General features: G+C 37.9%; 1 protein-coding gene across 1 annotated transcript; it reads left to right on the top strand.

Annotated features, from left to right (window-relative positions):
* LOC106050949 (uncharacterized) lies at positions 1-25,860 on the top strand. The gene is made up of 5 exons (XM_013206044.2): positions 1-198; positions 1,189-1,311; positions 8,115-9,557; positions 16,945-17,136; positions 20,680-25,860. Exons 2-5 carry the CDS (start codon positions 1,285-1,287, stop codon positions 20,929-20,931), a joined length of 1,914 nt encoding a protein of 637 aa, XP_013061498.2. The 5' UTR covers positions 1-198; positions 1,189-1,284; the 3' UTR covers positions 20,932-25,860.
* The last annotated feature ends 214 nt before the right edge of the window (positions 25,861-26,074 follow it).

The raw sequence follows: 26,074 nt of genomic DNA, 5'->3' as shown, positions 1-26,074 counted from the left end.
CAGTGCTCATGCGACGCATCGACAGACTCTGTGACAACACTACCCACCTGCCCCGCCTCCACACTGCTGGTGTGACGCTTGTGTGAGCACACCTTGGTACTTTCAAGTCACTTCTCGCGAGATTTGGGTGAGACGTCTGCCGAGGAGAACAATACAATACCAAGTTTCTGTATTTCACCTGTCCCACACAGTTGTGAGGTAAGCTTTTATTGATATGTCAGTAATTAAAACATTTTTAAACATTCAATGACATTTTCCAAAGAGTATGTTATTAACAATTTTTTCCGTTCAATGAATTGTACCTTTTTTTTTTGTTTTTGATATTATGAATAAATTAGAATTAGCATTAATTGGTCTAATTATAAATAAACACATGCTAATTACAATTAAACGAACTTCAGTTTTGGGTCAGAGGTCACATTAGGTATAGTTTTAGTAGGAATTAATGACTATTAGAAGTACATATAAGTCAGTGACCAGTGTCGCCTCATAATATTAAATGTCTCAAATGATTTAAGCTTTGTAATAAATCTGGTTGAGAGCTGTATATTATGAGCTTAATGACATTCTTGTCAATGTGCTTCCTTAGATATTTACAAAGCTTCTATCAACTCACTCTGTCTGTCTGTCTGTCTGTCTGTCTGGCCAAACTTTTGTACACGTTATTTCTCGGACACCCAATCTCGAATCAAGCACCATTATTACTTATACCAGACAACACAAGAATCAATAATTAAAAAATCACTAATTTTGTTAATTAACTATTGGTAATAAATTATTTTGTTTGGTATCTTAAACAAGGGAAAGAAATAGTACTTGACTGAAGGGGGTGGTATTAAGCTGAATTAGTCCTCTTTATTGATTATCGTCTAAGGCTTATTACAACTTTAATTACATTACTGATCCAACCTAATTGGTAAACAAAATATGAGTTTTGACAGTCTTTAAAGTATTTTTTTTTTATTTGGCTTGTTTATTAGTGTGTTCATTTTTAACTACACGGTTGGAGTCTGTGAGTATCTTCTGTGTTAATTATTATTCATTTCTTAAGTGTTTTTACCTTCTGTACATTTTATATATATGTTCATCTTCAACGGTCTTCAGTTTTAATATTAAAATTTTCTGTTGCCACATTCTGGATTTATTTTATTTTAAAATCTGTGTTAATTTGACAATTCCATTCCACAGGGTTTTGTCCCGTGACACGTTACCTGCATTGCTAAAAGAACAGCTGAACAGCTTTGTATAACTACAAGACAATGCCACGATCATATAAGTTCTTGGATGGACTTCGTTAGACCCAATACGGAGGTCAGTTGTCTTTAAAAAATAACTATTGCAGTTAATTAACGAGAGTTAAAATGACAAACTAATCTAGAAAAGTTGTGGACAGGTAGGTCTTAATGTTCTTTGAAGGCAGAATTAGAAATCACGCGTATGTTCTTGGCCTCCCTTCAGTCGTATAACGACTATGGTTCATCTCGAACACTTTTTCGTGTGACTATGGAGCCCTAGTTTGGAGAGACACTACCGCCCACATAAATTGCAGGTCAAGGTGGCTTTCGCTTTGGTGGTAGAGGAGCTGGCCATTTTTCGTAAGGCACACTTTTCTTCCAGACCTGAGGTCCATGTTCTTTCACTGTACATAGCCATCTTGGTTACAGTCTCTCTCTCCATCTAGTGAGATGTAGGTGTATATCATCACAATGGTCAGTACCAAGGTTCACTGATTTGAGGTTCCGTTTTATTACATCCACGTAACGGAGGTGGGGGGGCGACCAGTTGTTGTTTTTTTTAGCCAGACGCGAGTTGCCTGTAGAGAATGACTTTTGGGATGCAATTGTCCTCCTCCGGCGAACGCAGACTGCGTTGTCTGAGGTCTGTAAAGATCTTGGGAATACTGGGAATACCTGTTCGCGCAAGGTTCGTATGTTGTATTGTATCGATAAACCATTTTTTTTTTCAGAAGTATCCTAGTTATCACATTTAAAGACCGCATCACAAACCAAGAGATTAGAGACAGGGTTACTGCAGCCATTGGACCCCACGATGACCTGCTAACTATTGTAAAAAAAACTAAAACTAAAACTCTACGATCATATTACAAGGTCTTCGGGGCTTGCAAAGACCTTCCTTCAGGGAACGGTTCCAGGAAAAAGAAGAAGAGGCTGACATACAAAGCGAAGGGAAGACAACATAAAAGAATTGCAATGCCTGCCATTGAAAGAGGTTCTATCCAAGGAAAAAAAGACATGGAGAAAGACGGTTGACAAATCTTGTGTGGTGCCCCAACGGTCCAACAGAGTAAGGGATAGTTGGTGCAGGTGAAAAGCTCCAAGATTGAACTATATCAGGCTATGGTTCTCAACAATTAAAGCAAAACAACAAATATCAGGCTATAGTTCAAACAAGATCAATTTTTCTTTAGTACATCGTCAGCATACAGTCAAAGATAGAACAATATTCTTTTGTGGTCTTTTTGTGTCTTTGGATTTCACTATCACTTGTCTTGAAGCTTGTTTTTTTTTAATTTTCTCATGCAGAGTTGATGCCCTTGTCAAAAAAAAATACTTTTGGTTTTTAAACAATTAGAACTGGCCCATGGGAATGATGACCAAAAAAGGGAACCTTCCTGTGGTTAGTAGATATCGTCTTCTGTTTAATACGGGCTTCACTGACCAGATAATTCACGATTAAATCACGATTTGCCTTTTGGGCAGTACAGTTTGAGGATTCTCTCATAAGAACTGAAGAAAGAAGGAAATAGATTATTACATGCAATTAAATGCAAACTTTCTAAATCTCTGACTAGCAAAGGCGCTTAGTATCGATTCTACCCAGGGCGTAGATATCAGCTAGCTCAGCAAGTATGTACTACATAAGATCGATACTGCCATGTTGTCGCGATAACGCCTCTGGCCTTGACATTTAAACTGATGTACCACGGGATAGCAACGTTTACGAAAATAAAAAAAGCAGCAGTGTGAGCAGACGAGAAATAAAAAAAAGGGGAGATAATACAAATATTGAGTTCAACATGTACACTTGTTGCTGTCAGAGAATATCGCAGAGTCACTCAGTTGAATGAGCCAACATCACGTAAGCGATTTTCTGGACACAATTTCCCAGCTAGAATATCACTAGATCTTGCAGTTAGCCTAAAAATGTGAATACTTTTTTACAACGTGGAACATTTAGATACAAAGTTGAGATTAACAGATAAGTATAACACGATTAAAGACTAACTTTTAGAGAGCAATATCAAACATGAATGAAGGTTATATCTTCCATTCCTATTTTGGCGTTTAACGTTACGGACTTCTGTTTATATATAAGAACAGTAAGTTTGATAGAAGCAGGACCAGCCATATGCACAGGCAAAGTAAGCAGCCGCCTAGGCCCTCCAATTGGTTTGGGGGGGGGGGGGGCTCGCATAGGACTAAACAAAAGTTTTAGAGTAAAAGCATCGAAACTTGCATCAAATTTCAATAACAAAGCTCCATTGCTCTATGTCTGTTAGATTAACTCTAAGTTTTTAAACACGACTCAAGTTTTGTTTTTTTTTAATTTAGATTTACTTGTTAGACTACCAATATTTAAGAAGACCTTTTGGTGAAAATGTCGAATCAAGGCAAACCAAAAGCGAATGGCTTTAGAAAAAGTGGTCAACGAATCGGCTGATTAGCTGGAAAAAAGTCATGAACATGGTCACAGAAGATTCAGGCTCAAACCGATACAGATGAAAGTCAGCATATCGGCTTCGATTGGAAAGATCTAGGCTTATTGCCATCTTCAAAAAAGAACGTGCCTAAACAATGTCATTGATTTCGATATAGATACAGTTGTGTGATTTTATTTTTTCGTTGTTCATTTTTAATTTCCGTTCGCCTAGGGCTTCCAATAACCTAAGGCCGGCCCTGATAGCGTAGCAGCCTTGGCACAAAGGGGTTCATTGCTCCCATGACTAATGAGGGCCCACAGAGGCCATAGAAGAAACATAGTCGCTTATAAGTTTTAAAAAGACATACAAACAATGAGTGTCATGGCTATAATTTGTAAGAAGTCGTTGCTGAATTGAGTTTAATGGCACAGTCAGAAAAAACAGAATCACTAACAGTACATACTGTTGTCGACGGTCGTTGACTTGTAGCACCATACTGCTGGTAGACAACTAAACCGCTGTTGGCGTAATATATCTTAACTAATAAAACCTGAAATAACTTCAATAACTTCCTTGTGAAAAAATACTAAATATAACTCTTATTATAATATAGACAAAATCAAGTTGAAATAACAAGAAATCAATGTAGTAAACTTTAGTTATAATAGAAAATTGTATTTCGGACAAAATCTAATTCACAACAATAACACTTCTTTTCATTCTCACGTTCTGGAGTCGTCTGTCCTAAGACCGCTGACGACAATACCACTTAACTTGCATCATTCAGAACCAATCGCAAACCTCTACTCACCGTCACCATAGAAACACACACACACACACACACTTCATACATGGGAGTGTCATTGTGTCCCATTCAACCTTTTTCTTAAAGGATTTGGTGGGTAGAGGCACCTTCATATTCTTAAACCCACGAGTATCTAACTACGCCTCTGGATAGTAACACATTGGTGTCTATTAAAAATGTTCTTTTGATGTTCATTGGCATCGATTGTCGACCTACGACCTAGTACCTACGACCTAAACTTTTGCTCAAAAGTAATCACCTATAATTGACTATCCAGGGAACGTGCAGATAGAACAGAAAAGTAAGACTGAAATAACCGAACAGTTTTTCTATTTTGGTCCTGGAAATTGCGCCTAGAATATCTCAGACACACATTCAGAAAGTCATCACAGACCTTGTTTATAGCAAATCATCACAGGCCTTTTTTTTAGCAGATTATCACAGACCTGTTTATCTTTCAGATCTACAAAAAATACATTTCAAAGTGATTGGCTTTCTTCAATTTAAAAAGTTTAAGTTTGCTGGAAGGCTTTGCAAAGACCGACATTCAAACCGTCGCCTAGCAACGATAAGGTCGATGCGGTGTTCAAAGCAGACATATCAAGTATAAGAACCGCGGGCCAAAAGCAGCACTTTTTAAGTTAGCATGCTGCCCGCACAGTAAAAAAAAAAAAAAAAAAGTAAAAAAGGTTTCCCATCTTAGACCTTGCGATCTTTAGGGGCGATCTTAAGGGAGCGCGGTGGCTGAGTGGATAAGAGCTTGGCTTCCGAACCTGAAGTCCTGGGTTCGAATCTTGGTAAAAACTGATATTTTGAATTTCGGGATTTTTAATGCACCGCTGAGTCCACCCAACTTTAATGTGTACCTGACTTTAGTTGGGGAAAGTAAAAAGGGGATTGTGCTGGCTAAACAAAAACAATTGGTAAAAAATATTTCTCATCGCACAGATTTATTATGTCTAGGTCAGTTCTAACTCTATGGATCCAAACTTATTGAAAACACTTAATATAAGGTTTTTTGGGGTTTTTTTAAAAAGTATTTTTATGTTTTTCTTGTTTTTATTTTTTATCATTATACTTTCGAGAGTAAATTTGTTACACTAAGGGCGCTTACTCGATGCCACTGACGTAAAAAAAAATGAACTTATTAGAGAGCCTAGCGAGGGCTGAATTTTTTTTACAAAAAAAAGAGGCTCCTATTTTTATGATGACAGCAATTTTTGTTCCGTATCACACACTACTACACCTCAGACAGAATCAACAGCATAGACATATATATTATATCTAGACTGGACATGGAGATCTTTTAACACTACAACAAATATCGTGAATTTTATTTTAAAGTTGAAACAAGACGGGGTTTTTTTTTTGGTTTATTCCTCTGCAATGCTGTCTAGACGAGCAGTAATTTTTTCAAGCCTGACCTATGTAACATATAAATTAATTTTTAGATCTAGATCTAGTAATTAAACATCCAAAAAATAAGAGTACTCTGGTCTCATAATTATTATTTTGAAATTTGTAGATACATAATCTAGAAAGATCTAGGTAATCAATCTATTTAAATGTACATAAGATGATTAAAATCAACATACATAAATTATTTCGATCTAAAATTTTTTGAAACATTATGATCTTAATGGAAACTAACATTGAATGGCTTTATTTCATATATTTGCGTGAATATATAGTTCTGTGATTAAAAGCCCATTCTAAAGAAATTCCGAGAAATGTTTTTGCATTATTTTTAAACTTTGAAAACTAAAGATCATTACTTTTCTAAGACAGATTGATTTTCCTAGATTCGGGGCGACTTCCCTTACATCTTGAAAAAGCTAGCTAGGAAAACAGTGACTTGGCTGAATTTAAGTCATTGGTTAACATGCATGACTAAATGCATGACGCGTAGGACGTAATCATCTTCTTTTTTGAAGTAACGTCTGTATCATATAAGATAAGATAAGAGTTACGTACATAAAAATCTATCTATATATATATATATATATATATATATTGTAAACCTGGTGGTGACACAATGTGACCAGTACGAGGCGAGAACCAGCACGGTGTGTGAAGTCAGGCGTAGCAAGACATCTTCAGACTTGTATGGAGGGCATGCTTGTGGGGCAGGTTGGTAACTCTCCACATGCAAAGGTCCCTCTTCTTCGGCATCAGGCTGCGCATCCGGCTTCGGCCGACTAGTTTCAGCAGCGGACCAATCGTATGTTGGTCTCGTCGTGGTTGCATCACCATGCACCGCACGACACAACGAACTTAAAGAACCTCACAACTCAGGGCTCCAAAGTATCAGTCAGTTTAATTTCAAATACATCGCAATTGGCAACAACATTAACACTGTCTTTACAAAAAACCTAGTCTCTGCTCCGCACTGACTTCACACACCGTGCTGGTTCTCGCCTCGTACTGGTCACATAGCGAGCTAACGTGAAGTCAAGTCTTTCTAACACACTCCCTCTTATATAGTGTCTCTACTGGCCTCGAACCTTCTTGACCACTCCAGTTGATCACTTTCGCCGTGACTTGCGTGCGTAATAGTTACGACACTGGTCCTTGCCGAACTGGCGTGTACTGTCACTGGTCTCGGTTGACCGCTCGTCCTGCGCTGGACTGTGGCGATTTGGGTAGGCTAAAAACACACGGCACTACCCCCCATCTGTGTCACCACCAGGTTTACAACAATATATATATATAGGTCTGTGAATCGATCAATCGGGTCAAGAATTTGTTTCCGATTTCCAGTCTACATATATGTATATGGGTCTCTGATCAACAGTGTTGAGCAGAAGAAAAATATATTTGCTATTTTCCCGTATCACTGAATGCTAAAAAAAAACACAGCTTAAGAGCATTCTGTGGCATTTTACGTCTCGAGAGACGATCTTTTCCCTTTGCAACTTCTTGTGTGACTAAAGAGGCCAATCCTTGATACACAGCTGCGATCGCAGGTTGGGCATATATAATCACCAGGCGCCGTTGCATTTTCACCCTTCTTTCTGCTTCTGTTGTGAATGACATCTGCAATCTGTGACCCTTCCTTTATGCTCTCTCTCCATGTGGATCTGTCCAGTGCCACCTCTTCCCAGTTGCCAGTGTCGATTTTGAAGAGCTTCATGTCGCGTTTGCATACATCCGTATAACGTAAAAGTGGGCGACCAGCGGCTCTCCTGCCTTCTATTAGATCGCCATACAGGATGTCCTGTGAAAGTCGACCTACTGGCATTCTACGAACGTGGCCAAGCCAGCCAAGGCGTCTGCTGCTGATAACAGAGCGGATGTTCTGGCATCCTGCTCTATGTAGCACTTCCTCATTGGTTATCTTATCTTGCCACCTTATTTTAAAGATCCGCCTTAGGCATCGGAGGTGGAAGACATTCAGAGCATAATACTAGCTAATAGACAAGATTAATAATATAAACATAGCCGTATTATTTACAAGCTATTTCGAACAAGCTATTTATATCGACTCTTATACCTCGTATGTCGTCTATGAATATCAATAATAAAAGAGCATTATATTAACTTTAAAAACTAGATAAGAAGATTGCTAACAAAAAATACACTAGCTCAGATTACATCGTGAAATGTCACTAAAAACACAGATTAACGTCATGTGCTTTTACTCCTCAGGCTTTATACGGTGGTCATATTTCTGGCCGACGTCTGCGTGGGGTCAAGGTTAATCCCATATTCCAAGAAAATGAAGGATCTCGAGATGCATGCGACACGCAGTCCGAGGGCGGCGTTCCCGTGGGGGAAATTCAAATCGAAATGTACGAAAGTTTACCCCGCCATAGATCCGTCCGCCACACTCTGTCAGCACCAGTCGTGGTCATCGGCCAAACCCGGTCCACAGGAGTGCTGCCTGACCACTCCGACCCAGTCAAAAATGGCAACAATACCAGACACAAGTCAGAAACCGAGAACAGCTTAAAGAATAGAGGCTCGAGGAAGCAGAAGAAACAGCTCTCTCGTCAGAGAAGATACGAAGCGTCCTCTGATGACCCGGATGTGATTGAACTGGCGGACTCTTCACTTCCGAGTTCAAGCAACTCCTCCCCTTCATCGTCTTTTTACTCTTCAGAAAGGTCAAACAAGGACACTGGCTGGTCACGTGGTAACAGACCATTCAGTCAAAGGTATTATTTAAGTACCCTCTCAGAGAGAACTGTCTCAGCTGACAGTACAGCCGCTGATCAGTCCACACAAGCAGTATGCGACGAAGAGGATAGCGGGTTGTCCAGTTATGGTCAAAGTCAGACTGAACACATATATAACAACAATAACAACGCTTTCTACATTTCTGAAACTTTAGGCCAGCCAACGGTTCATTCCCTTGACTTAATGAATAATAATGAGATGTCAATGCCTGATCAAATGTTACAACATTACAACGCAGAATCACTGCGCATGAGCAGGCTTCGAGCGGAAGTACTCAGGAACGAAAATTATGTCGAGGAGTTCTCCAGAAACCCGAACACGCTGCGTCCCGAAGATTTCATCCTGTGTGACACCCTCAGCTTAAGAGCGGTCTTCTCCCTTTCCAGCTCGAGCTCCATAGATTCAGACTACAAGAACCTCGAGTCTAAGCTCGCCAACAAAATACACTGCCAATGTAATGGGCGCCCAACCCTTAAATGTGAATGTGGTCGCGCAGCTCTGCAGAAACTTTTTCGAGAAAAACGGGACGGACTCCAGAACGGATCCATGGAGGACAATCTCCAGACCCTAGACGCTGGACAGCTTCTGAAAAATCAAGTTAACTTGAATGACGCGTCATCGCCTTGCCTCCAGCCTGCGAAAGGGTCGCAGAAGAAACTCTTGGCTTTGCACGCCTTGGGGCATGCCGAAGGGAAGTTCGTGACGTTCTCGGACGATACGATCTTTAACGAAGACAACCGAGTGACGTACGTGAAGGAGTGTATTACTCGGTCAGCCTTTCAGTTACATCTTGACGATAAAGAGGCTGGCTATGACAATAACGGCTTTCTTACGGACGACGAGAAGGCCTTACAGCTGAAAGACAAAAACTCTAGCAATAAATTAAATTCTCAAGGATCTATAGTGCTTTCGGTAAGTAAATATATCAACTGTTTGTGTAGTCTTTTTTGTACTTTAACTCCCTTACATAGACTTTTGCTGTACAAGTTGTTTGTAGTCTTCTTTGTACTTTTTACTTAGACTGTTTCTGTACAAGTTGTTTGTAGACTTCTTTGTACTTTAACTCACTTACATAGACTTTTGCTGTACAAGACAGACAGTTGTTTGTAGTCTTCTTTGTACTTTAACTCACTTATATCGACTGTTTCTTTGCAAGTTGTTTGTAGTTTTCTTTGTACTTTAACTCACTTATATAGACTGTTTCTGTACAAGTTGTTTGTAGTCTTCTTGATACTTTAACTCACTTATATAGACTTTTACTGTACAAGTTGTTTGTAGTCTTCTTTGTACTTTAACTCACTTACATAGACTGTTTCTGTACAAGTTGTTTGTAGTCTTCTTGATACTTTAACTCACTTATATAGACTTTTGCTGTACAAATTGTTTGTAGTCTTCTTTGTACTTTTTACTTAGACTGTTTCTGTACAAGTTGTTTGTAGTCTTCTTTGTACTTTAACTCACTTAGATAGACTTTTGCTGTACAAGTTGTTTGTAGTCTTCTTGATACTTTAACTCACTTACATAGACTTTTGATGTACAAGTTGTTTGTAATCTTCTTTGTACTTTAACTCACTTAGATAGACTTTTGATGTACAAGTTGTTTGTAATCTTCTTTGTACTTTAACTCACTTACATAGACTTTTGATGTACAAGTTGTTTGTAGTCTTCTTGGTACTTTAACTCACTTACATAGACTTTTGATGTACAAGTTGTTTGTAGTCTTCTTGGTACTTTAACTTATTTATATAGACTTTTACTGCACAAGTTGTTTGTAGTCTTTTTGGCACTTTAACTCACTTACATGGACTTTTGCTGTACAAGTTGCCTGTATTCTTCTTATTACTTTGACTCACTTACATAGACTTTTGCTGGACAAGTTGTCTGTAATCTTCTTTGTACTTAAACACTTGTAAAAGATTTTTTTATTTTGTTGTTTTCAAGCCAGGAAAAGCTGTTTCACTTTTGTTTAAACTAAATTGTGTAATTAATGTGCCTGACACAGTTGTCGACGCCAGTAGTTGCATATGTCATTTTGCCCTCTAAGTTTGTTAAGCCATTTAAACACCTAGATCACTTTTGAGTACTATCAAAAATGTAATTTGCAATAGCAAGGCCACGTCATCCCTTACAAAGAGTTTCCTATAGCGTGATGTGGGTCCTTATCGTGGAAGCATATTTTGAAGTTTAAAATGAAATAGTTTAATTGAATTCAGGTGATGTGTTGAATGAATAGATACAATTTTACAAATCTTATAACAGCTCACTGTGTCTGTCTGTCTGTCTGTCTGGGTGGATTCTTTTGCACGTTTTATTTATTGTCGAAGACAATACATGAATCAATCAAAACATTAAACACGTAATTAATCAGTTAGAGGTAATTCATTAATTGTGTTTTATATAGAAACATGAGAGATAAACCTTGCAGTATTGAGAGATATAAGTGATTTTGCTGAACCTTCCTATATAAAAGCTTCTTTTTTAACGAAAGCATTTTTTTTATTTTGCTTATTTTAAATACAGCGATAAAATATTGTAAAATTAGATAAATAAATTCCCCCGGAGAATACTTTATAGAAAAAGTATTTCCGGGGGCGCCGCTCGGCAGGTGGCCTGATTACATTGTGACATAATCAGCATTTGTAGTCAAACTGAATTTCCATTTGATTGGATCAATAAAATTATCTTATCTTATCTTATCTTAAAAGCTGGGTGACCCTTTACTTTTTATATACCCTACTCTCTTTTTTTATTTGTCGAGGACGTTAGGCTTAGGACAATTTTATCGAGACTCGAACTCAAGACCTTCTTTTCATTTAGCAGACTACTCAGCCAGGTGTTCTGGATACTGACGTTAGTCCCGAACAACACGTTCCTAGTCCTAATGGGTCAGGACATTTTGTTCCAAGTCCTATGGAGTATAGACGGACTAAAATGTCTGAAAGGGGAACTTTACTTTCTTTTTGTAATAAATAAATGGTAGAAATGATGACACTCCTAGATCTATATCGGAGCCCACCCCCTTGTAATAAAAAGTCATTTACGCCACTGTTTGGTATCTATAGATTTTTAATGCATGTAACGTGTAGTCACCCCCCACCCTTTTTCTAACCAATAGGCACACAGCACATTTCGGCATACTCCATTGTCTTAACGTGATGTGTCGTCTACTCTGATTGGTCGCTTATTAGGCGATAAAAGCGACGCAGTGTTTTAAAACAATTTCTTCTCTTGCGCGTCATACCACACAAAGTTTTTGGTTGCTAGGAAACGAGGAATCGTTAGAGTTGAGGCGAAGACTTACATGTTAGCGAGTGGTCGATATTTGGATAAATGTAATAGTTGCTGTATGATACATGTAGCATTGTGTTGCTTTAACACTGAGAGATTTATCAACCTTCCAAGCCGAAAGACAATGCCTTATTATTATTGGGGTTTTGGTTATAATATTGGTCATTAGGCATATGCATATGAGTGTGTATGAATGTTTGTGTTTTCTGGGCTGTGTAGATCAATGTCAAATTTTTACAAAGCTTATATCCACTCTGTGTGGTAAAAGTTTGTAGGTATTATTTCTCCTGCACCCATTCTCGGATCAGATGAAACATTTCACAATCATTCATAGGTATAGACCAGGCATGAATCAATAAAACAAATAACCAATTAGTCAATTAATTGCTGTTGTGTTGTCTTTAGATGAGAAAAGAATCCTTGTAATCACAAATTTCCATAAGGATCAATAAAGCAGTCTTAGTCTTAGTCTTAATTATTTTGTTTGACACCACAAGGGAAATTAATTCTTTAGTATTCACATATACGGCTAAATATGTAGAGTTTCATCCCCTTATATAATTTAACACGTTATTTCTCCCATATCTATTCCTCAGATTAAGTTGAAACTTTAAAAAAAAATTATTGTATATAAACCAATTACAAATTAAACAATTAGTCCAATATTTATTGGTATTCATTATTTTGTTTGATATCGAATATCATATAGATATACTTGTAAGTTCGGAGTTCTCTCCCATTGGTAAACTTTGTTGTTGTTTTTTTGAAGGATTGAAAAAAAAAATATTTTGCTTGTTGATGTCTGAAATTTGTCAAAATAGATCCACACATTAAAACAAAAAATAATTAAAAAATAAAAATATTATTCTCTTAAAACTCTGCCCGTTCTAATCCTGTAGCTGACAATTGTAGGGGCATAACTAACGCGATGTCCTTAAGTTCAACGCAGTCCCATAAGCGACATATGATTAGGCCACAAGCATCCACCTAATGGTGTGACAATCAAGTTTATGCCTATAATAGGTAGCATCACTTCATTCTTTGATTTATACCAAAAATTAATACGATGGTAATATTGGAATGCTCCAATGGCCATCCTCACACCACTAAAATCTGTATTCTGCCATCAGGGCCGGCCATAGATAATTGGAGGCCCTAGGCGAAGTGAATTTGGTGGCCCCAAATAAAATAGGAAAATAAACATCGAAAAAAATTAAAATTCAGTTTATTTAAAGCCTAGTGTACTGCAACAATAACATTGAGCACCAGGTAAGCTTTTTTTTGCTCTAAAAATATTGCGAGCCCCGTGCGAGGCCATCAGCATTCGGAGGACCAAGGCGGCTGCCTAATTTGCCTATGCCTAAGGCCGGCACTGCTGCCATCTGCACTAAGACCTTTAATTCAAATCCACAATAACTATAGTTATGGATTGGTTTTTAATGGTAATACGCATTTCTATTTCATCCGGACCATAAATTGTATATTACATGATGGACATCCAATTCTAGGTCTACCTATCCTCAAAATCATTATGTTAAATTTGATAATGTATGGATATCTGTGATACAGTGAATATAGGCCCTAAATACGTCGCTCAGAGGGACCCTTTTGTAAGAAAATAGAAAAAATAATAATAATAAGGCTTGTCTTCGAGTGCGAAGATTAGTGAGTAAGAATACTAGGCCTATAATAAAGGCTTTAACAATTTAATATGCGCCTTACTGACATCCATGCGTCCTTATCTTATAAAATACAGACGTAACTTCAAAAAAAGATGATTACTATGGTCCTACCGGCCCATTTGGGTACCGTGGGCATTGCCTGAATGCCCATATAGCCAGTCTGCCCCTGGCTACCCTAGAGCTTCTAGAGTCTAAAAGTTTAATTGGGAATCCCTACATCAAATGTAAAGCTAAAAATAAATGTTTTGTTGTTGTTGTTGTTTTACTGCTTTACATGTTTCGGATGTAAGATTATGTCATCTTGCCCGACGCAGCCGCAGGACTGCTGGGATAGCTGCGGGCAGAGTTAGAACTCAGGACCATCGAGATGACAATCTAAAGCGCATAAATCTAGTCTTTAATAATAATAATTATTATTATTATTATGGCTTATATTTAGCGCTACTTTAATTCATGTTTATAGCATGCTCAGAGCGCTATGGTCGAATCTCATCTGTGGACCAGTGGGGGGAGGGGGTATCCGTACAGCCTTTGGGCGCTCAGTTAACACAACTCTGCTCGAGTCGGGTGTCGAACGCGTCCTTAGCCTTAGCCTCTAGACCACGCTTCCAATAATTTTCACTTTGATCGACTTATTGTTAGCTTAGATTTATTCTGTAATCTTTAATGCGTTAATGTGCAACCTATTATCTCATCAGCTAAATATTAAATATATGATCTAAATGAATTAGCTTTAGTCCTTAGAGCTAGATAATTAATCTCAGGCCTTTTCAAGCCATGTTCAAAGTAACTGTGGAATGGATGCCCCAGTATTAAGAATTGAGAGATTCCCTTTAAGGTCGTGACTTTACATTTATGGAGTACAGGAGAACTAGAAAGTCTGACATAAGAAGGATAACTGTTTCCTGACAAAATAGCGCCAACAAAAATATTGTTATAAACCTGGTGGTGGCACAGATGGTGGTAGTGGTGTGAGTGTAGTCAGACGACGCAAATCGCCCCAGGCCAGCGCTAGACGAGCGGTCAACCGTGACGAGTTACGACGGTCAGCCGAGTCGTGTGTCAACAGGATGGTTCGGGAAGGATCGCCGTCGTGAACAGAGCTCAGGAGCGTCACGAGAGTTGTAGTCATCTGACCACCTAGAAACGTCGAGCGGCGTTCTGTCCTGTTCGAGAAGGCCAGTAGGGACCCTATATAAGAGCGGAGGTGTCGCAGTCAAGACGGTCGAGAAAAGGGGCTCAATACAGCAAGGTTCACGACAGAAGGTTCACGGCAGGGGTTCAGAGCCCGGTTCACTACAGTCCGGTCGACTACAGCACAGTTCAGCGGTGTGGTTCTGTACGGAGCATTACGACGGTTCAGTGCGGAGTACTGTCAAGTACAGTTGAGACGGCTGGCGTCTTGATCTTGGTCTGCGATCGAGTCCGACACAACGAGCCTAGTGTGTGAAGTCAGTCCTGAACTATTGAACCCAGTGCAAGCCCGGAACGAGACGGAGAGGCCAGTGCAAGAGTTGATACGGCGGTACGGCTATTAACAGGAAAGATATTTGTACAGTGTACGTGCTGCCAATTGTACAGTATTGGCTAATATTTATTCAACTATTAAAGTGTTACGTTACTTTGGAGCCCTGAGTTGTCAAGTTCTTTAAGTTGGTGGTGTATGGTGCAGGTTTGCAGAGAGCCTGGATAGTGAGATTCGTAACAATATTTTTCAGTCATTTTGCAAGAAATACTTCATATATCGTAAAATATGAGGCAATATATTTTTTATTTTTTTATGTTATCATTATTTTCCAGTCATTTTTTGAAAGAAACACTTTAGATATCTTACTAAAATTCGGTACTTTTATACACGTGATATATTAGTCCGCGTTATTTAGTAGGCCTATTGCACTATTTTGTGGGGTTACCGAAGAATAACAGGTAGAGACTAGAGAATGACATTAGCGAAGACGTTTAGAATAGAACATTTTTAAAAGTTTGCAGACGCGAAAATAGTAGGCTAACAAAAGTTCTACTTAGAAACGAAACAACGTCACTTCGTTTAATAATTTAATTTCTTGACATTTGACATTAGATGACATTAGAAGAGGGTGGCTAAAATTTGTGCTGACATTTTATGAGACATTGTGTCATTAATTTGTTTACTTTGGGGAACAAAAAAGAAATCTACGAAACAAAATGAAAAAGTTCATATCTTTGAAACGAGGTTAAACCTAAGTATCCTCTGACTAAAACACTGGGCTTATTTTACTGAATGTTAAGGAACATTGTTTCTAGTTTCGTTCATGGCTACAAGGTGGTACAGACCACATGTTTTTGTTACGTCTAAATGTCTGGGTTTATTTTTGTTAGGTTTTACAAGTTTTGGACGTTCACTAAGGCAACAAAAATAATTACGTCCTTGACCTAGACCAAGCCTCGGGCAAGACCGCAAGGGATGACGGTTAGCAGGAAGTTAAATATCGGGTCTATCGTGACGACAGTCCCGGCCAGACATATTAGAGCCGAATACTAAAAAACAATGTTTTATATTGGTAACCAGTCTTAGGTTTAGAGACCAACTCTAGTTCAAGAGATAACCTTTATATTAATACAATTACTTCCCTAGTGCTATTAGAGCATGGAATGGGTTGCCTGAGCTAGCCAGGAAAACCAGTGACTTGGCAGAATTTAAGTCATTGGTTAATATGCATGACTAAATGCATGACGCGTAGGACGTAATCATCTTCTTTTTTGAAGTAACGTCTGTATTATATAAGATAAGAAGATAATAAGAATTTCCTTTTTATTTTTCTTGTTTTACTTCTAACTTTATTTTTCTTTTGATCTTTTATATCCACTCAGCATCTCCATCAGTTCTTGTCACTTGACTAGCCTCGGGAGGCGCGGTGCCTGAGCGGTAAAGCGCTTAACTTTCGAACCGAGATCCCCGGTTCGAATCCTGGTGAAGACTGGGATTTTTAACTTCGGGATATTTGGGCGCCTCTGAGTCCACCCAGCTGTAATTAGTACCTGACATTAGTTTGGGGAAAGTAAAGGCGGTTTGTCGTTGTGCTAGCCACATCTAGCCCTCGTTAACCGTGGGCCACAGAAACAGATCACCTTTACATCATTTGCCCTACAGATCGCAAGGTCTGAAAGAGGAACTTACTTTAATGAATAGCCTCGCCCATCAGTTCGTTAATTCGACATGTCAACAACATAGATCACTCAGTGTCAAGTACATTACGATAGAATTACTGGCCAGACAAAACAAGTACCTTGACTGTTATACTGTTCAGCATAATGAAAGCGCATCATTAATTTTTCATTTTCCTCTAAAGGTATCAAGTTTAAATGCACCTGCCTACCTGCACGCCTATCTGATGGGGTTTCACCAAGAAACGAAAACTCCAGAAGGTACACCTAGTGAGGAAAAGCGGGCCGCCCCTGTCAGCATTGAGGCCATTGGAGGCATCACCACCGACGATCCCGCCTTTGATACGATTGGTGAGGCTACGGAGGAGGACTTTGAGGTAGGAAGACATTTTGTCTCGTCTTTTTGTTGGCACATGATTAAAATTTCGAACTTTTAAAACTAACGTTTAAACAGAAACACAGCCTATATAAATGTGTATGTGTGGAGCTATAGTCTAGGGAAAAAAAACAAAGAGAGTCACGTGACACAAACATCTACGTTTAAACTCCCATGATAACCAGTTATGTATTCTAATTAATTACATTTTATTTTATTTTAATAAGCCATGACTGGGTGACGCTGTTAAGTACCTGACTACTTGTAAAAAAAAAAAAAAAGCAAAGTACCCCTTGCGATCGATAGTGCAGAGGATGTAAAGGTCATCTGTTTCTATAGCCGACGGTTGACATGGTATCAAGTGGCCAGCACAACGACCAACCGTCTTTACTTTCCCCAACTTAAGTCAGGTACCCGTTACCATTGGATGGACTCAGGGGCGTCCTAAAAATTCCGAAATTAAAATCAATAAATTCAGAAGCTAAGCAAGTTACCAGTCAGCCACAAAGCCCCACACCTGACTAATCCTAAAGACTTAAAATTGAGCCTTAACGATGCTGGTTGATAATCACAAAAATTTTGTTAAGATTACTTGGCCACGCTGTATATTTTTGTATCCGAGTCCCTTGACTAGATAGTGGAGATTTTCATAGTTGGAGGCACGCTTTTTTTTTTTTTTTAGACTTTCTGACTATAAACTATCTCTATATATAATTCTCTTCTTGGCTCAACAGTTTAACACCGAGAAGTTGAGAAAGGATCACTCTTTTATTTCTACAAGTCGGACTAGAGTTACCCCACGAAAAAAAAAGAGGGAGTCGGGAGAACAAGTAGTATTCAGCTGTCACTAAATAGCAGGGCCGGACTTAGCCATTGTGACCAAGAAGTCATGGATAGATCATTCTTTTATTTATTTCGACCCCACGTAACTTTAGCGGCAAAAAAAAAAGAGGGGGGGGGGGAAGCAAGTAATCTTCTCTGTTTTCACCCGTCACTAAATAACAGGGCCTGACTCAACCGTTGTGGGGCCCCTATGCGAAACGGATTTCGCGGGACCAAGTTTGGGTAGGGATACGGATAATAAGTGAAAATTAAGAGTTTGTATTAGAAAATAAATTCGTCTCTGCATTTTGTTCATTCTTTACTACGTACAAAATTACTTTACGCCCCTGCTAGAATATCTCATAAAAATTCTATTCCCTACATAGATCACGCTCAATAGCAAGAATTACCAAATCTTTCAATCTACGTACGAGAATTGTTGACCTCAAGTAATTCTTCATTAGTTTGAGGCGCGAGAAGCTTCTTTCACCAGATTCCACAATTACGGGTATTGCATAATGCCGTTTTTTTTATCGCGCGTAAGATTGGCGTTTTCCATATAGAATGATAGCCAAGATTTCCAGGACTTTTTCGTATATTTTGCAATTTCAGGAGATTTCCAGAAGCTCCTGGTAAATCAGGCGGCCGCGGGAAATCTGTTATAAGTTATAAAAGAATTTAATAATTTACACCTAGAATTAGCGCGGGTCCTATGAAAGTGCGTGGCCCACTGCGGTCGCATAGGTTGCAGTAGCCTAAGGCCGGCCCTGCAAAAAAGCGGCGTTATGCTACGCCGTGGGTCGACTAGTTAACTTTATTCATTTTGATATCGGTCTCTATCAGCCCATTCTGTCCCATTCGTTACTGATCACTGACCCCATTCTACACAGTCATATATAGCACACTTTTTTTTTAGCAGTTCCCTCAACCAACACTTTTTTTTAGCAGTTCCCTCAACCAACACTTTTTTTTAGCAGTTCCCTCAACCAACACTTTTTTTTAGCAGTTCCCTCAACCAACACTTTTTTTTAGCAGTTCCCTCAACCAACACTTTTTTTTAGCAGTTCCCTCAACCAACACTTTTTTTTAGCAGTTCCCTCAACCAACACTTTTTTTTAGCAGTTCCCTCAACCAACACTTTTTTTTTAGCAGTTCCCTCAACCAACACTTTTTTTTAGCAGTTCCCTCAACCAACACTTTTTTTTAGCAGTTCCCTCAACCAACACTTTTTTTTAGCAGTTCCCTCAACCAACACTTTTTTTTAGCAGTTCACTCAACCAAATAGTAACACTAAAGGTCAACTAGTTTGTCGATACACAATCACACTCAATAGCACTGCTAGTCACTCAAAACAAACATATTTACGATCACAGCGTTCTTGAGTTGTTTTTTTGTTGTTGTTTTTTTGCCAGTTTATTTTCAAATCTCTCTAAATCTTCCTCTTTTTTCATTATCTTACATTTTGTTATTAGGTTTTATACATCGACACCACATTTATGTATATCGATTACTCTTCTTTTTTTCCTCTTTCTGATTGTTATTGCTGAATGATCGTAAACAGGTCCTCAGAATGAAAGTGTAAAGAAAGGGCAGATTACTCTGATTAACTTTTTAGTTTGAAAATTCCCAACAGGCCAGACGACTTTTATGAAAGTAATGACGAACTATACATTGTAGATGATCACTTTTCAATCCCATCAAAACATCTTCAAAACATCATCAAAACAGCATCAATTATTTCTAGGAAGTCTAAGTATTTTAAATCACGCTTAAACACTCATACCTTTTGAAGAATAAAGGGAGATAATTCTGGATGTTGTCTTCTGTGGTAGAGTTCCATTGCATAACTTTTCTCAAAAACTTATTATGAAAGAAAATGTTGATCCCCTAAATGTCAGTTGTAAAACTTCAATGTTGATTAGGATATTCTATGCCTTCTCGCCCGTATGCAGGAGAAAGCAGAAAGTGAATAGAATAAAAAAAAACATATCGTATCGAGGGGGGTTCTAGCATCAAAGCGATACCCTCATTTAACCAAAGATAGAACCAAACATTAACCTAGAAAGTAATCGGTCTCTCCTTTTCTAATTATGCAAACGAAATCAGATGATACAACTTTTGATTACCAGATTTATTTGCTCATTTACAGAAGTATTTTCTAAATACCTCCCCTGAATATTTGAAGTCCTCCATAACATAATGTTAAGTCAAGCCCCTTCGGCCCTACTAGAAGTTTAGTTACGCCCCCTGCTAGAATTCCTCCATAAAATAATGTTTAGTTACGCCCCTGCTAGAATTCCTCCATAAAAAAATGTTTAGTTACGCCCCTGTTAGAATTCCTCCATAAAATAATGTTTGGTTACACCCCTGCTAGAATTCCTCCATAAAAAAATGTTTACTAGAATTCCTCCATAACATAATGTTTGGTTACACTCCTGCTAGAATTCCTCCATAAAAAAAATGTTTAGTTACGCTCCTGCTAGAATTCCTCCATAAAATAATGTTTGGTTACGCCCCTGCTAGAATTCCTCCATAAAATAATGTTTAGTTACGCCCCTGTTAGAATTCCTCCATAAAATAATGTTTGGTTACGCCCCTGCTAGAATTCCTCCATAAAATAATGTTTAGGTACGCCCCTGCTAGAATATCTCAGTTCTGTACTATCTGTAAAACAAAGAATAAAAATAATCAAGTACTAAAACATTGTCTTCGTCTCTTGCAGTATTACCGGAGAAGGCGGCGAAAGAAAAAGTCGTGCGGTAACTCCGAGGACGGCAGCGTGGAGGCTTGGACCAAGAGAACCAGCCGGTGTCGGAAGATCAAAATCTCTGTAATCGTTGTGACTGTTATAATTGGTATTGTGGTCGCCATCGCTTTAGCCATACACTTTGGGGCCCCTGCAGCGGGGAACTCTTCCTTGACCAGTGAACAAACTCAAGAGCCTGGCAGTAGCTTTTCACGAATTTTGTTCTGACGTCAGAGGAGAACACGCCGTTGGGCTGTCGATCTGGAGGACTCACTATTGTATATTTCGATATGCCAACCGATTTATTTTGTAATTATGTTTGTTTTTTTATCCAAAAATTTACAGGAAATCGGCGCAGTTTATACGGTGGCGAAAACCCAGAAGTAATCTACATATATTTGCACATCTGAATGAGAGTTTATGCTTTGTGACTTTGTCATGAAATGTTGAATTGTTAAAAAAGAAATACGCAAATGACTTTTGGCCAATCGTCTGTCTACAAATATCTGGCAAGCATGAGGGGAAACATTATGCGAAGGTGCCCATTTTGGTTTGTAGTCTGTTGCGTAGCAACAATAATTATGGCCAGGGAGAAGTTAAAGTTGACGACGTAAATAAGTAGTCAGGATTCTAATTCATCAGCCTGACCGTATTTTATTCTAGTTAGATAATGATTACGCTTTATAGAGTGTGAACACGATAAGAATTAGGCTAATTGGGATACCGTTTAACAAACCTTTCGCTACACTTTAAATAAGTCATTTCCTTCACTTAAATAAAGCGTTTAATGGATAGCCTTCCGCTAAACCTAAATAACTCGTTCGGGACTGAAATATTCAATTTTGCAGACTAAGCTCTTTCGCCATATACCTACTTGATTTTCTTACTCTATTTTTTTTTTGTTCTCTCTCTCTCTCTCTCTCTCTCTCTCTCTTTATTCACCCTTGCAATATTAGGCCTACTTTAAACAATGATATCATAAAAAGAAAAAAAGTATTTGGAAAATATTTATAAATGTAAGCCTTAACTTCTCTTTATATTTTGAGAATATAAGGTTTTATATTTTGAAACCAAAGATCTTCTATTACAGTGATTTATTTAAAAACATAGTTATGATTTATGTCACGGTAACCACTGGTCAGCAAATGAAGAGCTTGAATCCTTGCAGCGCTCTATCAAGCAGTCGTTCTCCATGGACCGTCATCACTGTTCAAACTATGGACTCTTTATCCCGTTGTTATCTAAACCACAGACCTATATATAATATAATAGAAATATAATTTATATAGGTCTGTGATCCTACCCTTTCTTCGCACCAATATTTTGTTTCACTTTTGTCATTGAAGAGCGCACAAATCTGAACATTTGCTCAGAACACAATCTTATCTTAGCCTTTATCTCAGCCTACCTCATTACCTCATTGTACATTGATCCTTTCACTAAAGCTTTCAAGAGTCAATATATAAGTCTTACATTGTCTCCCCCTTTGTTTGGTGATTTTTCGATCAAGTTAGTACCCTCTCTCTTTCTCCTCTTTCCTATCATTCAGAAACCCAGAGGACTTCAGGTACAGAAATATATTAGGCTAGGACACATTTGTACAAATGCTCCTTCACCCCATTAGATGGCTGACTGGTCGTGCGGTGTGCGCGCTGGACTGTCGTTTTGATTTATCGATGGTCCCGGGTTCAAACCCTGCCCGCTCCCATCCCCCGTCGTCCTGCGGGAGGTTTTTGATTAGGAAGTAAACTATCTTCAACTCTGAAGGAACATCCGAAATATGTATAAAACATTTTTTTTTTTTTTTTACAAGAGCATGGAATGGGTTTCCTGAGTCAGCCAGGAAAAACAATGACGTGGTAGAATTTAAGTCATTGACTAGCATGCATGACTAGATTGACACAGGGACACGCGTAGGGCGTAATCATTTTTTTTTTTAAGTAACGTCTGTATAAGATAAGAAATATAGCGTGCATATACAGTCGAATCTGGTTAATCGCAGCACATCAAGACCGGATCGTTTTGATCCTAATAACCGTCTGATACAATTACACGAACATTCCCTATGTTACAAGACGGGAATTGTTTTAATGTATGTAACAAATATTTCATAAACGTTTATACGGTTATAGCGAAGTTACAACAAGAACTAATGTGCGATAATGCATAATTTGCTAACATGTGGAATAACTTGTTGGAAAGGCGTCGTTTCATCTTAGCTGTTGCGCAGCTTAGTCAACTGAATAAAAATGGCATCAAAAACCACACGCACAAAATTACCATAATTAAAGAACTTTTTGAACAAAAATGTCTCAGCAAAATTGGAAAAATTTTGGAAGGCAACAGCCACCCGCTCCATCTCCAAACCTTTTCAACCAAAGCTAAAATGTAAGATAAGATAAGATAACTTTATTAAACCAAACAAATGGAAATTCAGTTTGACTACAATTGACAACCTCAGCGTAACTACTGTACAATAACAAAATAGATGCACGATATACATGCACATACGAACAACATTCACACACGATAAAAACACATAATTATCTCTTATAAATAGACTTCTGTGTACTTTTCGATGATGACAGAATGTTAATTTTTAATGTTTGTCATCCAGGGTCTATTATTACTGAATGTTTTTAATTTTCTTCTTTGATATAATTATGTTTTCACAGAACTGGATGTACGAATTAACAGTTGCGTTAAGTTCATCTGTCTGGGCAGTTGTTTACAAACATGTCCCAATCTGCTCCAGACAACTTTGTAGCTGTAAAAAAGCGTCATCAGACCGTGCCAGGATGGACTGTACTTAGGGTACTTCGGGTTTTGTTGTTTTTAAAACCGGTTTGTACGTGGGTGTAAGATGGATCATTGTGTGGTCCGACACTCCGAGGGGAAATGACAATCGAGATGTGTAGGACTACATTTCCGACACCCAGGCCGCAATAAGTCAATTGTAACCAATCCCCTGCGCTTTCATTGTGCACTGCCTGTAGAAGTTTGGAAGGCCTGGATATGTCCCGAGGAGAGAGAAGTCACTGGCCTATACAAAATAAAAGCCTAGTGTTGTCATCTTCTTTTGTAGGTCTACAGTGTTTTAGATGTTACATGTTCCTTCAGAGTTGAACTTAATGTGCTTAACCCAAACCCAGGCTCGCAGGGGATGGCACTGGGCAGGGTATGAACCCGGAGCTATGGAGACTTATCGAACCACAGAAAAGTGCATACCGCAACAAACGTATAGTATTAATTCTAATGAACTTTTCCTAAATAATATTTATCTGAAATATTTATAGATAGAAGCACTATTAGCAATATGTCTTAAAAGGGCCCATATAGTATGCATTTTTAAAAGTAAATATAGGTGCTCTACCTACCCCCACACAACCTTTAGGAAGAGGGGAGGGAGTATATTTGTGTTGGCACTCAGCATTATCTGTCTCAGATAAAAGACATTGATTGAATTAGATTTATTTTGGCCCAATAATCTTATCATCTGAGATGCAAGGCACATGTCTTAACACACTGTGATACTATCTATCTTAACAACTTGTCTTACTTGGTGCGTTGAAATGATGTCTTGCGTTGTTTTAACTTTCCATTAAACATCTTTCAACCTGTTCAACCGGTTAATTGACTGAACACTATTCAGTGCTGTGACTGAGTAACTTAATGGACTAGGAGGACTTTTTTTATTTTGTTTACTTATTAACTTTGGTGACTTACTGACTTTACATATAATTATAGCATAAATTATAGACTATCTATGACTTATTGACCTCGATGACTAATTGGTTTTGTTATACTTAATGGTTTTGTATGACTTATTGACCTATTGGAAACGATGTGTTATTGACCTGTTTGGATACGATGTGTCATTCACCTGGATATCTTCTGAGATTGGATGATTAAAACTATTTATTGACTTTTGACTTGAGTGACCTTTTGACGTGAGAGTGATCTTTTGACTTGAGTGACCTATTGACTTATGTGTTTTTGACTTGAATAGTCCTTGTGAAACACTGCACTCATCCCAAATCTTCGGAATCGAAGACATTGCCATTATTATTGAACCCTATAAAGTAATGATTGTTGACTTATATACTTATTTGTTGTATTTTTAACCTGTATGATTTCTTTAGTACTGTTGACAGATATTTGATGACTTATTATCAGTCCACGTGTATTTCTTGACTTGTCTGGCATATTGATGATTGCCAAGTAGGCCTATGAGATTTTTTGTTGAAATACCGCCACGAATTAGTTTCTTGTCTGGAAAGCAAACATTTTTTTTTATCGATTCACTTTTATTGTTATGAATTCAATTATTATTATATTGTTTTTTTATTTTCATTGCAACAATTAAACACAGAAAAGTATTTGTAATTCACACATTAGGCCTACTTTGTGCTGGCACAAACCAAACTTGAGCACAAAACTGGGATTAGTTGGATAGCGTCATTTCGTTTTAGGTCGACTGAATGCCAGAAACAAACATTTTAATACTATATCTACCCAAAGTGACATTTATAAAGTAGACTTTAAAATCAGTATAAACATAGTGGGTAGAAATTCATAAAAACATATGAAAGTAATGAAACAGTACAACAGTTTATAATTAAGTTTCTAAGATCTTTTAATGCCTTTACGTTTGTAATGTGTAAATTAAATCAAGTTTTAAATTTTAAAAAAAAGTTCTAATAATTTTTATTTATTTTTGCTAGGATAGAAACACAACTGTGATTCTTATTTTAAGTAAAGTATAAAGGCAACACAAAATTAATAGGTGTAACAAATGTGAGCCCCTACTATGATATGTCAAGTCTTTCATCAGACACAATGCCAGACATAACTAACAAAGCCAACGATTTTTTCTTACATAATGTATGCTCCCTTATGTCGTCTGCATAGTTTGATTACGTCATTGTATGCATTTCGCATCGTTCAGTCATGACTGAACTAGTTTCATGGTTCAGTGCATTAACCTACATAGTATCATAAAGAACATTTCTGAGATAACATTTCATGATGTGCGCTTTGTAAGCATTCACTGTGATTCCAAAGCACAATTTTTCTGCCTTCTCTTTCTTCTAAACTTATATCTAAAGGGCGGTAAGCACAATCCAATGTTTTTGTTTTGTTTTTTTCTTATTTATATATATTTGTACTACTATAATAAAATGTTAATAAAATAGAAGCTTTATGGTTTTTGTCTTACTGAATGGAGAATATAAATAAAACTCGTAGTTTCTAAAACCCGTCATTATGAAGGAAAATATAATGGCACTAATTAATAATTATAGAGGGAAATGGTTATAGTTTTAAATGAATTGTGGCTTTATTCACACAACACGATTCTATAATTCGTGCG

The sequence above is a fragment of the Biomphalaria glabrata genome, chromosome 1 (genome assembly GCF_947242115.1).
Source record: "Biomphalaria glabrata chromosome 1, xgBioGlab47.1, whole genome shotgun sequence".
NCBI lineage: Eukaryota > Metazoa > Mollusca > Gastropoda > Planorbidae > Biomphalaria > Biomphalaria glabrata.
The sequence above is the reverse complement of the archived record's forward strand: the minus strand, read 5'-3'. Positions and strand labels throughout refer to the sequence as shown.